The 12,626-nt window shown below is 41.1% G+C and overlaps 2 protein-coding genes across 3 annotated transcripts in view; both read right to left on the bottom strand.

The window, feature by feature from the left end:
- Nucleotides 1–888: 888 nt before the first annotated feature.
- The window catches only part of CYP2U1 (cytochrome P450 family 2 subfamily U member 1), a 30,857-nt gene continuing 19,119 nt past the window's right edge, over nucleotides 889–12,626 (bottom strand). Inside the window, exons 2-5 of the mRNA XM_082462867.1 lie at nucleotides 8,688–9,323; nucleotides 6,322–6,483; nucleotides 4,974–5,141; nucleotides 889–4,223 (exon numbers count right to left, since the gene is read on the bottom strand). Coding sequence (XP_082318993.1) covers nucleotides 4,048–4,223; nucleotides 4,974–5,141; nucleotides 6,322–6,483; nucleotides 8,688–9,323 — 1,142 coding nt within the window. The 3' untranslated portion in view covers nucleotides 889–4,047. The remainder of the gene's footprint in view (nucleotides 4,224–4,973; nucleotides 5,142–6,321; nucleotides 6,484–8,687; nucleotides 9,324–12,626) is intronic.
- SGMS2 (sphingomyelin synthase 2) overlaps nucleotides 9,189–12,626 on the bottom strand; it is a 99,595-nt gene continuing 96,157 nt past the window's right edge. Inside the window, exons 8-9 of one of the 2 annotated variants that reach the window (XR_014263922.1) lie at nucleotides 10,060–10,221; nucleotides 9,192–9,323 (exon numbers count right to left, since the gene is read on the bottom strand). The gene's annotated coding sequence lies outside the window, so the exon portion shown is untranslated. Of the gene's footprint in view, nucleotides 9,324–10,059; nucleotides 10,222–12,626 lie in introns of both variants that reach the window. The other variant, XR_014263921.1, reaches the window with a different exon arrangement.

Raw genomic sequence — 12,626 nt, 5'->3', positions numbered from 1 at the left:
TAAGCTGGGTGATGAATCAGGGCATATTTTAGTCCATTTAGGCTGTTATAACAAAAATACCATAGACTGAGTATCTTACAAATAACAGAAGTTTACTTCTCACAGGTCTGGAGACTAGAAGTCCAAAATCAAGGCATCCGCAGATTCAGTGTCTGGTGAGAGCCTGCTTCCTGGTTCATGGATGGCTGTCTTTGCACTGCATTCTCATATGGCAGAAGGGGACAGGGAGCTCTCTGGGCTCTTATAAGGATCCTAATCCCATGCATGAGGGCTCCACTCTCATGACACAATCACTTCCCAAAGGTCCCACCTCCAAATACTATCACACTGGGATCAGGTTTCAATTAATGAATTCTTGGGGCACACACACTTTCAGTCTATAGCAGGGTGTTCTCAGGCAAGGCCACTTTAGATAGGGCTTTAGCGGAAGCCGTCCCTCAGGAGGTGACCTCTGCACTGTGACCTGCAGGAGGAAGACTGGGCCGTGGAAAAAGCCGGGGCTGGATTCATCTATAGGAAAAATCCATAGGTTCAGGTATTTTAAAAAACTCTTCTTCCTGAGCTAAGGAGTGTAATAGAGACAAGCACTCGATATTTCGCCACAGTGGGCTTATGTAGATTCACTCCTCTCTCAGATAATGCTGGACTTTGACATGGGAAATAAGAAGCTTGGGCTGTGCTACAGTCCTGAGAGTAAGTGTGCTCTGAGAGGATATTTTAAAAGAATTACCCTCCTGTCTAGAGATCATGCTTATATTATATGCGGCCATCTCCCTCTTTTTGGAAGTCTATTCCCTCTTCCTTTTCTTAGCTTGACATCTGGTAAAAGAGAATTTTGTTTAGCAATTTAAAGAAAACAAAACCCCCAAAACCAGACATGACACTATCTCAGTTGAAATTCAAAGTTTAATATAAGCATCAAAAATCATGCTAATGATGAGGACTAAAAAGTAGGTATTAGGCAAACTTATAAAACAAAGTACTATTATTTTTACACTTCAAATAAATCATAAAGTAAAAAATCGTAAAATATCAACATGTGCAAGGGAAGCATTAACAGTCCTTTCAGTGATTTGCCACAAACAGATGTTTTAAAAGTGCTACAGTTTAAGGCATTATATTTTAAAGTATAATAAACATCTGATTTCAACATAATCTCACAGAAGAGTTTTTTTCTCAAGTTAGCTACAAACTGTTTGGTTAGGGGGTACTGAAAATGCATGTATAAATCGAAGAGTAATAAACTTGCTAATGCAAAGTCACTAGTGCAATTCCGAAGCATATGAAATTCCAGATCAGAACAAACTGCCCTGCTCATGGTACAGGGTAATTCACACATGCAACATCCGTCTGAAGTCTCTAGGGGCTTCCCTGGTGGCACAGTGGTTAAGAATCAGCCTGCCAATGCAGGGGACACGGGTTCAAGCCCTGGTCCAGGAAGATCCCACATGCCATGGAGCAACTAAGCCTGTGCGCCACAACTACTGAGCCTGCGCTCTAGAGCCCGTGAGCCACAACTACTGAGCCCACGTGCCACAACTACTGAAGCCCGTGCTCTGCAACAAGAGAAGCCACCGCAGTGAGAAGCCCACGCACTGCCATGAGGAGTAGCCACCGCTCGCCACAACTAGAGAAAGCCTGCGCGCAGCAACGAAGACCCAACGCAGCCAAAACTAAAAATTAATTAATTAATTAATAAAAAATAAATAAATAAAGTCTCTATAACAACCTCTCCATTCACTCACAGTGCCTATGCATTTCGTTTCTTAGTTTTTCTTTTTTAATTAACAAAAATCCTCAAGGCACCTAAAGATTGGCCTGTATTTCATTAACCCATTTTGAAAATGCAGAGAGGCAGACTGGTATGAGATCAATGCAGAGGGGCAGTATAGAGAAGTGGTACAGGAAGAACTCTCCAGTTACGAAGACTGGTAGGTCTGAAATGCGCTGTGGTACTTTTTCACTACATGTAGGTCGTAACTTCTCTAAGCCTGAGCTTCATCAGCTACAGAATGGCATCCTCTTACTAAACATTCTTTAAGAATTATGTAAGCATACAAGTAAAGCATAAAGTACGGTGCCAGCATGAGGAAAGGCTCAAAAGTACGGCTGCTTATGTTATTATCACGATCCTTTCTATATAAGGAGTATAATGGGAGAATAAAGGAAAGGGCTAGCCACTTTTGGAGCATGTTCTCTTTGGCCAGGTCAGCTATTCATCGTCTAGGACTGCTCAGACATTTAGCATCCTGGCCCCATGGCAACAAAAAAGCCATTAGCATCCCCATCACGGTGATAACTGAAGACACACCCACATATTTCCAAATAGCCCCTGAAAGAAGTCATTACCTTTTTTGAGAACCGTTCTTTTAGAGGGAGTTTATTTGTTAAGAAACAATTTAGTTATCTTAAAAAGAATAAGAATGCCTTCCTGTCTTTGCAAGTCTTCAAGGATGAGACACATTAGGCCTGGTGGCAGGAAGAACAGTTAAGGAACGTTCAGTACAGTTTGAATTCTTTTCTCATAAATCCCAGTATTAAAATTCCAGAGCTCACTACTGAGGGCTCTAGTCAAAAGCTAGAGCTACATTCTTGTGAGTAAACACAGCAGAAAGGAATTCTGCCATGAAGCCACTTCTTCAGCTAGGCTCACTGTTCATGTAGTTGAAATAGAAGGCAGACGTACACATTCAGACAATAACCTTTCTTCAACATACTAAACAAGGGTCCACTTCATCCCATGTCTACAAAAAGTAAAAACTAAAATCATAAACAAAAAGATAATAACAAAACAAGTCCTCCAAAACCGACATAAGATCTGTGTCAAGAAAAGCTCTAGGGCTTCCCTGGTGGCGGTGCGGTGGTTAAGAATCCGCCTGCCAATGCAGGGGACACGGGTTCGAGCCCTGGTCCAGGAAGATCCTACATGCCGCGGAGCAACTAAGCCCGTGCACCACAACTACTGAGCCTGAACTCTAGAGCCCGCAAGCCACAACTACTGAGCCCACATGCCACAACTACTGAAGCCCGCGCGCCTAAAGCCCATGCTCCGCAACAAGAGAAGCCACCGCAGCGAGAAGCCTGTGCACCGCAACAAAGAGTAGCCCCCGGTCGCCGCAACTAGAGAAAGCCCGCATGCAGCAACAAGTACCCAACGCAGCCAAAAATGAATGAATAAATTTTTTTTTTTAATTAAAAAAAAAAAAAAGAAAAAGAATCTGCCTGCCAATGCAGGGGACACGGGTTCGAGCCCTGGTCCAGGAAGATCCCACATGTTGCGGAGCAACTAAGCCTGTGCGCCACAACTACTGAGCCTGCGTGTGCCCTAGGGACTGTGCCCCGCAACAAGAGAAGTCACCGCAATGAGAGCCCACGCACGGCAATGAAGAGTAGCCCCTGCTCACCGCAACTAGAGAAAGCCCACGCAACGACGAAGACGCAACGCAGCCAAAAAGAAATTAAGTAAAAAAATAATAATAAGAACAAAAGCTCTAATTCATTGTCCCCTAAACCCACATCCTTCTCTGATGAAGTATTCAAGTCTGAACACCACTTTCATGTTGTCATGGGTCTTAAACAGGTAGGTCTTCCTTCTCCTCCTGAATTTGTTCTCCAGAGCTTAACAGTGCTTTGGTGATGTCAGAAAAGATGGAGCATTTGACCATCATTCATGCCAAGATAGAAAGAGAAGTCAAATTTTGTTACCGTCATCTTCCACGTGGAATGACTGAGGCACTGAGGGATGAGAAGAAATGCTCATTGGTGGAGGCTGCTGGGAATAAAATCCGGATCCCCTGCTTCCGAATCCAGTACTTTCGTCGCCATCCCCCAAGTCACGTGCATTACTAAAATGGCTGAAGTTTCCTTCCGAGGAACCCTCCAAGACGAAAGGTCCCACGTGCTCTACCCTCTTTCCAATCTCTCTCTAATCCAAGCCTAACCCAGACCTGCAGAGTTGCTGGATCCGCTGTCAATTACAGAAGGAAGAATCTGTTTAGAAGGACATGTATTTACAGTCTCTGCACCATCTCTTCATGGAGGTGTTCTTTATCTCTTTGAAATGATTATATTAAACGGATGTGGGGCTAAAGTTAGACCATATTTCCCGGTCAGGATCGGCTTCGAGTCCTTAGGCAAAGCAAATGTGAAACTTTGCATTAGGCTCACGAACATCAGGAATAATTCCATCTTTGCCAGCTGCTCTCCCATACATACCCGCTTCCCTAAAAATGAGACGAGGAAAAAAGGTAAGGATTATAATACCATCCCTTTTCCTACCTCAAAAGGGATAAATTTATGAAATTTCTAAATTGAGTGTTTTAAAGGCAGACATAGAGAGTTTTGAAATAAAATTGCCACATATACCCCATGGCTTCCCACAGTCTATGCTGATCAGAATTTTTGCATACCAAGTTCACATTTTAACTCCTACTCATAAAAATCTATCCAGATCCTAGATAGGAACTAGAGACGGAGCCAATGAGGCGGGCTACCTTGTCTCCTCCATACTTACTTATTTCTTTCCTTGCTCTTACCTGGAAGATTAAGGAGAAAAGACATCAAATAAGAATCTCTAGAGCATTCCTTTTCTATAGAAAGAAGCCTATATGCCCTAATCTAGGAACCTAAAAGAGGGAATGGTGAGATTAGAGAGCCCACCCTTTCACCCACCATTCAGGCAGATCAAAAGCTGCTCTTAACTCCAGCAGTTCCCTGGGACTCAAACAATCACCTGGACAACTCAAAAAGGAAGATATCTAGTCATATTTAAAGATTTAAAACCAATTGCTTTCACTTTGTTTTTAAAATCTGAAATAAACATAGTGGGGATGCATTATCTAAATTATTTCTCTCTTATATTAGCTTGCCAAAAAAGAAACATTTTTAAAAGAGTATCATGAAATAATAAAAGATTCTTTTGGTTCTATTTCTTTTTTAAATTATACCATTAAGAAAATAAAAGTTTAACTGACCTATCCCAAAAGGAATAAATGTTTCCTTTTTAATAAGTTGTCCTTGATCATCCAGAAATCGATTAGGGTAGAAATCATTTGGTTTCTCCCAAATGGCTGGGTCTCTGTGTATTGACCACAAGTTGGGTAATATTATCGTGCCTTTAGGAATGGTATACCCTTGGAGCACTAAAACAAAACAAAACAAAACCACAGTATCATTCAACATGCTTTTACTAATAACTCTTGGTATACATCACTCTCTCAAAAAAAAACACAAGAAAACAAAAAAAAAAGCTAGTTACATATCTAGCTTCTTAATTTGCTGAGAGCAAACTCTGAGGTACTTGAGGGCAGAGGCAAAACCTTATCAACTGGCATCCTCTCCATACCCTCCCAGGACCCAGCCTGAGACAGGGCACAGGAGTTGCTCTGATGGATGTTGAGTTAATCAATTAAATCAAATGATAAAAACATTACAATTAAGAGAAAACATTAAAACAGAAATCATAGGGCATTTCAGGTGAACTTTCCCAAAGGATTACAAATTCCTAATACTTGTATACAATTTTACAGTTCCCAGTCTTTTATATCACACAATACAATGAAGAAGGTAAACTGAGGTAAAGGGATGTACAGGGAAGTCAATGCTGGTTCATAGCAGCTGACAAGTTCATATGCACTTTAAACAACACCCCAAGGATACTGCACACACCTTGTATCTAATTTACACCGAAGAAACTGTTAAGTGATCCAATGTCATTTATACGTGATTGCCTCCTACAACTGTCTTGTAACTAGATTTAAGCCCATTTCATCACGGGCTATCTCCAGAGGACGAAAACTCCTTGCTATGAGGGATGCTTACAGTGAGTCTGAGTGCCTGAATGTCAAGGACACTGTAGGTGAAAGGCTGAAACACGTGCCTTCAGAATCAGATGGGCTCTTCTAATTCTTTAATACTTGTGCTTCAGTTGCAGAACCATAAAAAATGAAGTAGAATAATTCCCAGTTAAACTCCTTAATTTCATAATTAGGCTAGCTCTTCGGACCTCCAAGAACAGGAGGACTGAGAGGGGCCTTTGTTAATTCTGGAGTTTTCTTCTGCCAGTACAGCCACCTTAAACGGCAGCATAATTTGACCAGTGTTAAGTGTGCACGCTCTGAAGGCTAGAGAGCTATTTACCAAACAGGCGGGGCTGGAACGCCAGCCGGTAGAGCAAATAAGGGACAGCTGAGGCGGAAGCATCCTCTGGACATTTGATTATCCATGACAACAAACCCTTGCCAAGCCCTCACCTCAAGTCCTCTGGATGAAGGGGACGGGCTTCCCTCAAGGGCGTTCCAAGGAGGAAGGCCCTGGACTTGCCTGTTTTCTCTGAGGTCATGTGAGGGATGGAGAGTGGCACCACCACGCTCAGCCTCTGAACCTCCATGATGGTGGCTTCTGTGTAGGGCATCCGGGCCTTGTCAGTGAGGGAAGGGGCACGGTCACCACCAATGACCCTTTCAATTTCTTCATGAACCTTTTCTATACAGAAGAAAAAAGGAAAGCATAATCCAAAAGATAAGCCAGGAGAGACTGCCCTCCCATACACTCTTCCCATCACCATATCCACACAGCTGATAAGTCAGCAGCACAGGCCTGACTTGGCCTCAGTGAAGTGAAGCGCTGGTCAGATATTCCAGTGGAGGCAGCTGGTCCCAGGGACCCTGTACCAGCCTGGGACTCTGAAGGAGGATGGCAGAACAGACAGAGCAGCAAGGGGGAAAGCACTATGGATTCAGGAGCACTCTGAATTATTCTCTCATATCAACATCTGATTGACTCTTAAGCTTTTACCTGTGACAACGTGTGGTAGCCCAACATGACCCCCAGTGATCCCCACTTCTTGGTGTTCACAACTTTGTGCCATCCCCTCCCACTTTGTTCCAAATTGGTCTATGTGACCAACAGAATAAAGGAGAAGCGATGGCATGACCATTCTGAGCTTAGGTTATAAAAGACACTATGGCTTTTGTCTTGGCCACTTACTCTCTAGGGTCATTCACTCTGGGGGAAGGCAGCTGCCAGTAAAGCAGCCCTATGGAAAGTTCCAAGTGGCAAGGCCTGCAGCCAGCCGCCATGTGATGAGTCAGCTCGCAAGTGGGTCCTTCAGTCCCAGTCAAGCCTGTAGATGTTTGTAGCCCCAGGCCAACATCTTGATTACAACTTCATGAGAAATCCTAAACCAGACCATCCAGGCTAAGCTGCTCCTAGACTCCTGATCCTCAGAAACTATGTGAAATAATAAATGGTTGTTGTTTTAAGATGCTACATTTTGGGATAATTTGTTACTCATCAATAGTTAATGAATATAGGTAGGCACAATCCCATGTATAGTAGGCAGGAAACGGTCCCTCAAAGATGTCCACGCCATAATCCCCTGGAACCTGTGAATATGCTACCTTATATGGGAAAAAGGGACTTTGCAGATGTGATTAAATTAAGGACCTTGTGATGGGGAGATTATGCTGGATTTTCTGGGTGTGTCCAGCCTAATTACATGGGTTTTAAAATTGGAGAACTGGGACTTCCCTGGTGGCACAGTGGTTAGGAATCCACCTGCCAATGCAGGGGACATGGGTTCGAGCCCTGGTCTGGGAAGGTTCCATATGCTGCAGAACAACTAAGCCCGTGCACCACAACTACTGAGCCTGCGCTCTAGAGCCCGCGAGCCACAACTACTGAAGCCCACGTGCCTTAGAGCCTGTGTGCAGCAACTGCCGAGCCAGCGTGCTGCAACTACTGAAGCCCACGCGCCTAGAGCCCGGGCTCCGCAACAAGAGAAGCCACTGCAATGAGAAGCCCGAGCACCGCAATGAAGGGTAGCCCCCGCTCACCGCACCTAGAGAAAGCCCGCGCACAGCAACAAAGACCCGATGCAGACAAAAAAAAAAAAAAAAAAATTGGAAACTTTTCCCAGTTGAGTTTAGAGTCAGAGGGAGATATGACTATGAAAGAATGGTCAGAGAGATGCAACATTGCTGGCTTCAAAGATGGAGCAAGGGGGCCACGAGCCAAGGAAGCTGGAAATGGCAAGGAGATGGATTCTCCTCCAGAGCCTCCAGAAAAGAACGCAGCCCTGTCAACATCTTGATTTTGGTTCACTGAGACATGTATCAGGCTTCTAATGTATAGAACTGTAACATAACAAATTTGTGTTGTCACTAACTGTGTGGTTATTTGTTGTAGGAGCAACGGAAAACAAATACACTGTTCTCCCCTGTATCCTTCCACTATGAACTTCCACTGAAATTCACTACCTATTGGTACTGATGTGGCGGAACTAGCTCTGTGACCTTGTGAAAATCACAGAACTTCTCTGGGCCTCTGGTCTCATCTTCAAAAAAGATGAATGGGTTCAGATGATCACTATGATTCTCTTCAACTCTAAAACAGTCTTCTCTAAAGTTCCTTCTTCATCATAGATTTCACACAGAATCAGACCTGTAGAGATTTAAAGCAGATTCAAGCAAGCTGTGACCTTAGTGCCACTGTCTAGAAACTTGGAGCTTCGTTGTTAACACCTTACCAATTCCCTATGAGATGCAAGTATTTCCATTTTGCTTTCCAGCCTGAAGACATTGCTTACTGACAGGAGCAACAGGATCACAAAGGTTGCTGATTTAAATGGAAATGAAAAAAAATATATCCTGGTTTTGCCACGAATAAAGGAAACATCTGTTTATTACCTTGTATGTCGGGGTTCAGTGACATATACAGGAGGCACCAAAGCAAAGAGTTAGTTGTGGTATCAGTGCCAGCAATGAAGAGATCGCCAATGATATAAAATAAGTAATCTTCATCAAAACTACTATTGCTATTATTTTTCCTCTCCTCCTCCACATGGAGAAGATACATGTCTATGAAGTCCTGAGGGTTCTCTACATCCAGAGACTCTCGATGGTCTTTGATGATTTTTTTAAGGAAAATAGTTAAATCCTTTTCAATCTGTCTTAATTCCTTAAATGGTCCAAAGGGAAGGTAATAAAGCCAGGAGCATATGTTGACCAAGAGGAGCTGGGTGTTCAGACAGATTTCTAACGCTCGTGACATAAAATTAAGCATTTTCTTAAACTCACTATTGGTGTAATCAAAGCGCTGGCCAAAGCACAAAGAGCAAATTATGTTAGAGACAGCGTTGTTGACAATGGGGAAAGGATTGAAGAGGACTTCTCCATTCTTCTGCATTTCCTCTTTCACGTATTTGAACTCCTCAATAATCTTGGGCTCCAAGCTAAGCTTTCCCAAGCCAAAATGACGAAGAGTTGAATGAGAGAACTTCCTCTGTTGTCTCCAGACTGGACCATAATGTGCGAATACAATCCCTGCAAAAGGACACCAAGAAAAGAAGGTAAGAAAGAGCAATGCTTGATAATTAATACTGAACAGGACCAACCATGAAGGGTATTTGTATTTCTCAAGTCACTTGTGCAAAGTTCATATACAAACAGATAAAGATCACCAGCCAAGAAGAATGACTAGCAAAATTTAGTTACCAAGATAGTGTATGTTTATAATAACAAAAGTCATATCCAATTTGATTAGGAAAATTTGCTATTAAGCTTATTATTATATATACTAACTCCTGGTGAAATGAAACGAGTTTCAATGTCTAGAGTTAGTGTAAATTACAAAATCTTATTTTCATAAGAGTGAATACAGACTAAGAAAATATTTCAGGCTAGATAAATGTGAACAGAAGGATAAGCATGGTTAACAGATTGCACATGAGGGCAGGGACAATATCTGATTTTGCTCATCATTAAAATCTAAACTTCTGGCATAGTGCTGTATACAAAGGAGGAGATTGTTAAATATGAGCTGAATAAATCAACAGCCCATTGGCCATCAAAGTTTGGATCAAATAACTGGCAGGTAATCTAAAATGTCTGTAGTTGCAAACAGCCCTAATTTAAAAACATCTGAACTCAAGGGCATTCACAACTACATCTTATTTGATTCTCACTTATGTTATACATCTTCCACCATCAAACCCAAAAGAATTACTCCCAGATGTTGTATCAGATTGTTCTCAAATTTTCCTTGTTTCCTGTCACTTACTTCATTCTCTTTTCCATGGTGTGCTTTATTGTTTCAGCGAGCTCTTCTCCTTCCATTTTTCATCCACTTCATTCCTGCTACCTTCAAGGACATGCTTCATTCATTTAACAAATATTTCTGAATGCCTACTATGTGCTAGACACTGGGATGCTGTGAATACAGCTGAGAATGAAATAAAGACCTCTCTCAGTGGTTAAGTCTTCTCACAATCTTTTATACCTATATAAAATGACTCTCAATAGAAATATCCACATGGTCAAGTGTATTGGATTACTTGTCACTTCCATTTTCCTGCCTGGAATATTCCACACATCTGCTCAAATCTGACGTTGCTTTCTAGGCCTTTTGTTCAGGTGTTTTGTGACTTCCATTTGACATCATTTAGAAAATTTTTTTGACCCTCCTGTGTTGAACTCATTTCCTGGATTCTATGTCTTTACCTTATTTCACTCCTGTATTTTGCTGAAGCCCATCCTCTAATAGTTTCCTGGGACAGGACACATCGGAGGCAAATTTCTAAACATTTTTAGAAAATGTATTTATTGTACCTTTCCCCCTCCATCAGAATTTTGAAGACATTGCTAAGAGTGCATTGATGCGTCATAAAATATGTACACCTTCAATGTGACTAGACATTATCAACTTCTTCTCCAAAGTGGAGAGTACACCAGAAGTAAATGAACAATCTCTTGTCAAATAGCTGCCATCACTTCGTAGTCATCAACATTTTATTTTTGCCAATCAGAGGGCTGAAATGCACCTCATCTGATTTTTATTTGCATTTCCCTGATTGTTACAGTGAGTTGGAGCAGCTTCTCATATGGTTATTGGCCAGGTTTCCTATTCTGTGATTTGCACTTAATAACTGTGCAATTTTCTTCTTCTTATATATTCTACATGCATAGCAGACATTGTCTCCCATCATGTGAATTGCTTTTTCATGTTTTAATGCTATTACTTGATAAACATGTTTTGAAGGTAGTTCCATTTCTCAATCTTTTTCTTAGTGATTTGTGCTGCGTGTCTTATTTTAGAAATCTTTTCCTACCACAGGTTTATAAATATATTCTCTACTTTCTTGTAAAATTTAAAAATTTTGCTTTTTCACATTTAAGCCTCTATAACCTACCTGGAATTTATATTTATGTTAGGTATTCCTACTTATTGTGAAGAAGGAATCCACTTTTCCCCTTATTTTGATAACCTACTGTTCAAGCACCATTTATGAAACAGCCTCTCCTTTTCCCTGCTGATCTACAACATTTGCTGTACACAGGCAGCTCAGTTTATAGGTTTTCTAGTCTGCTATATTGTATATTGGTCTATTTATTTATGACTGTGCTTAAAGCACACTGTCTTAACTACTGTTACTCTATAATAAGGTCTAAATAGACTTTATAATAAGTCTTAATATCTAATAGGGAAGTCCCCCCCCCACCATCTTGTTCTTTTTCAAAATTGTTTTTTGATTACTCTTGGCTCTTTACTCATATTTATCAAACTTTAATCAGCTTGTCAAGTTCTATTTTTAAAAAAACACCTTTGAGATTTTGATGGGAATTGCATTTAACTTACAGATTAATTTGAAAATTGCCTTCTTTATGATAATTGGACTTACCTGCAATCCAAGAATAAATCCAACTTTGGTTATGATACTTTTATGTTTTTTTAAAGATATTGTTGGATTTGGTTTCCTAATATGTTAAGCTTTTAAAAATTCATATTCATACATGAAAATGGACTATAAATTTCCTTTCTCATAATGTATTTGTCTGGATATACTCACCTCCTAAAATGAGCCATGGTGTATTCTTTCTCTCTGGAAGAATTTGTCTATAATTACAATGGTATGTTCTTTTTTCCTTACGTTTATTCTTTTATTGTTTTTCAGATATATAAAATTAGCTATCTAACTAATTTTCAGACCTTTATCCTAATAAAGGATAGTTAAGGCTGTACAATTGCCTTTGGGTGCCACTTTAGCTGCAGTCCACCAGTATTGTGTGCATGTCTTTTCAATGCATTTTAAGTATAAAAATTTGGGGACTTCCCTCATGGTCCAGTGGTAAAGAATCCGCCTTACAATGCAGGGGACGCTGGTTCGATTCCTGGTTAGGGAACTAAGATCCCACATGCCGCACGCCACGGCTACTGAGCTCACGCACCTCAGAGAGCCTGCGTTTTGCAAACTACAGAGCCCACACGCTCTGGAACCCTCGCACCACAACTACAGAGCCCATGTGTCCTGGAGCCTGTGCACCACAACTAGAGAGAGAAAACCTGCGTGCCACGACTAGAGGGAAGCCCACACACCGCAACGAAGAGCCCGCATACCGCAACAGAGCCTACATGCCGCAACTAAGACCCGACCCGGCCAAAAATAAATAAGTAAATAATAAAATAACTTTTTAAAAAAAGTACAAAAAATTTTTTTCTATTATGATTCTCTTTTGCCACCTAGATTAATTTGGCTTATGATGATTTTTGACATTGATGAGGCTAGGTTTTTAGTCTAGCATGTGATCAATTTTAATAAAATTTCCAAATAAAGTTGAGAAGAATTTTTA

The sequence above is a fragment of the Balaenoptera physalus genome, assembly GCF_965194825.1.
Source record: "Balaenoptera physalus genome assembly, chromosome: 5".
NCBI classification, from domain to species: Eukaryota; Metazoa; Chordata; class Mammalia; order Artiodactyla; family Balaenopteridae; genus Balaenoptera; species Balaenoptera physalus.
Note: the sequence above shows the minus strand (reverse complement) of the source record. Positions and strands in the feature narration are given on the sequence as shown.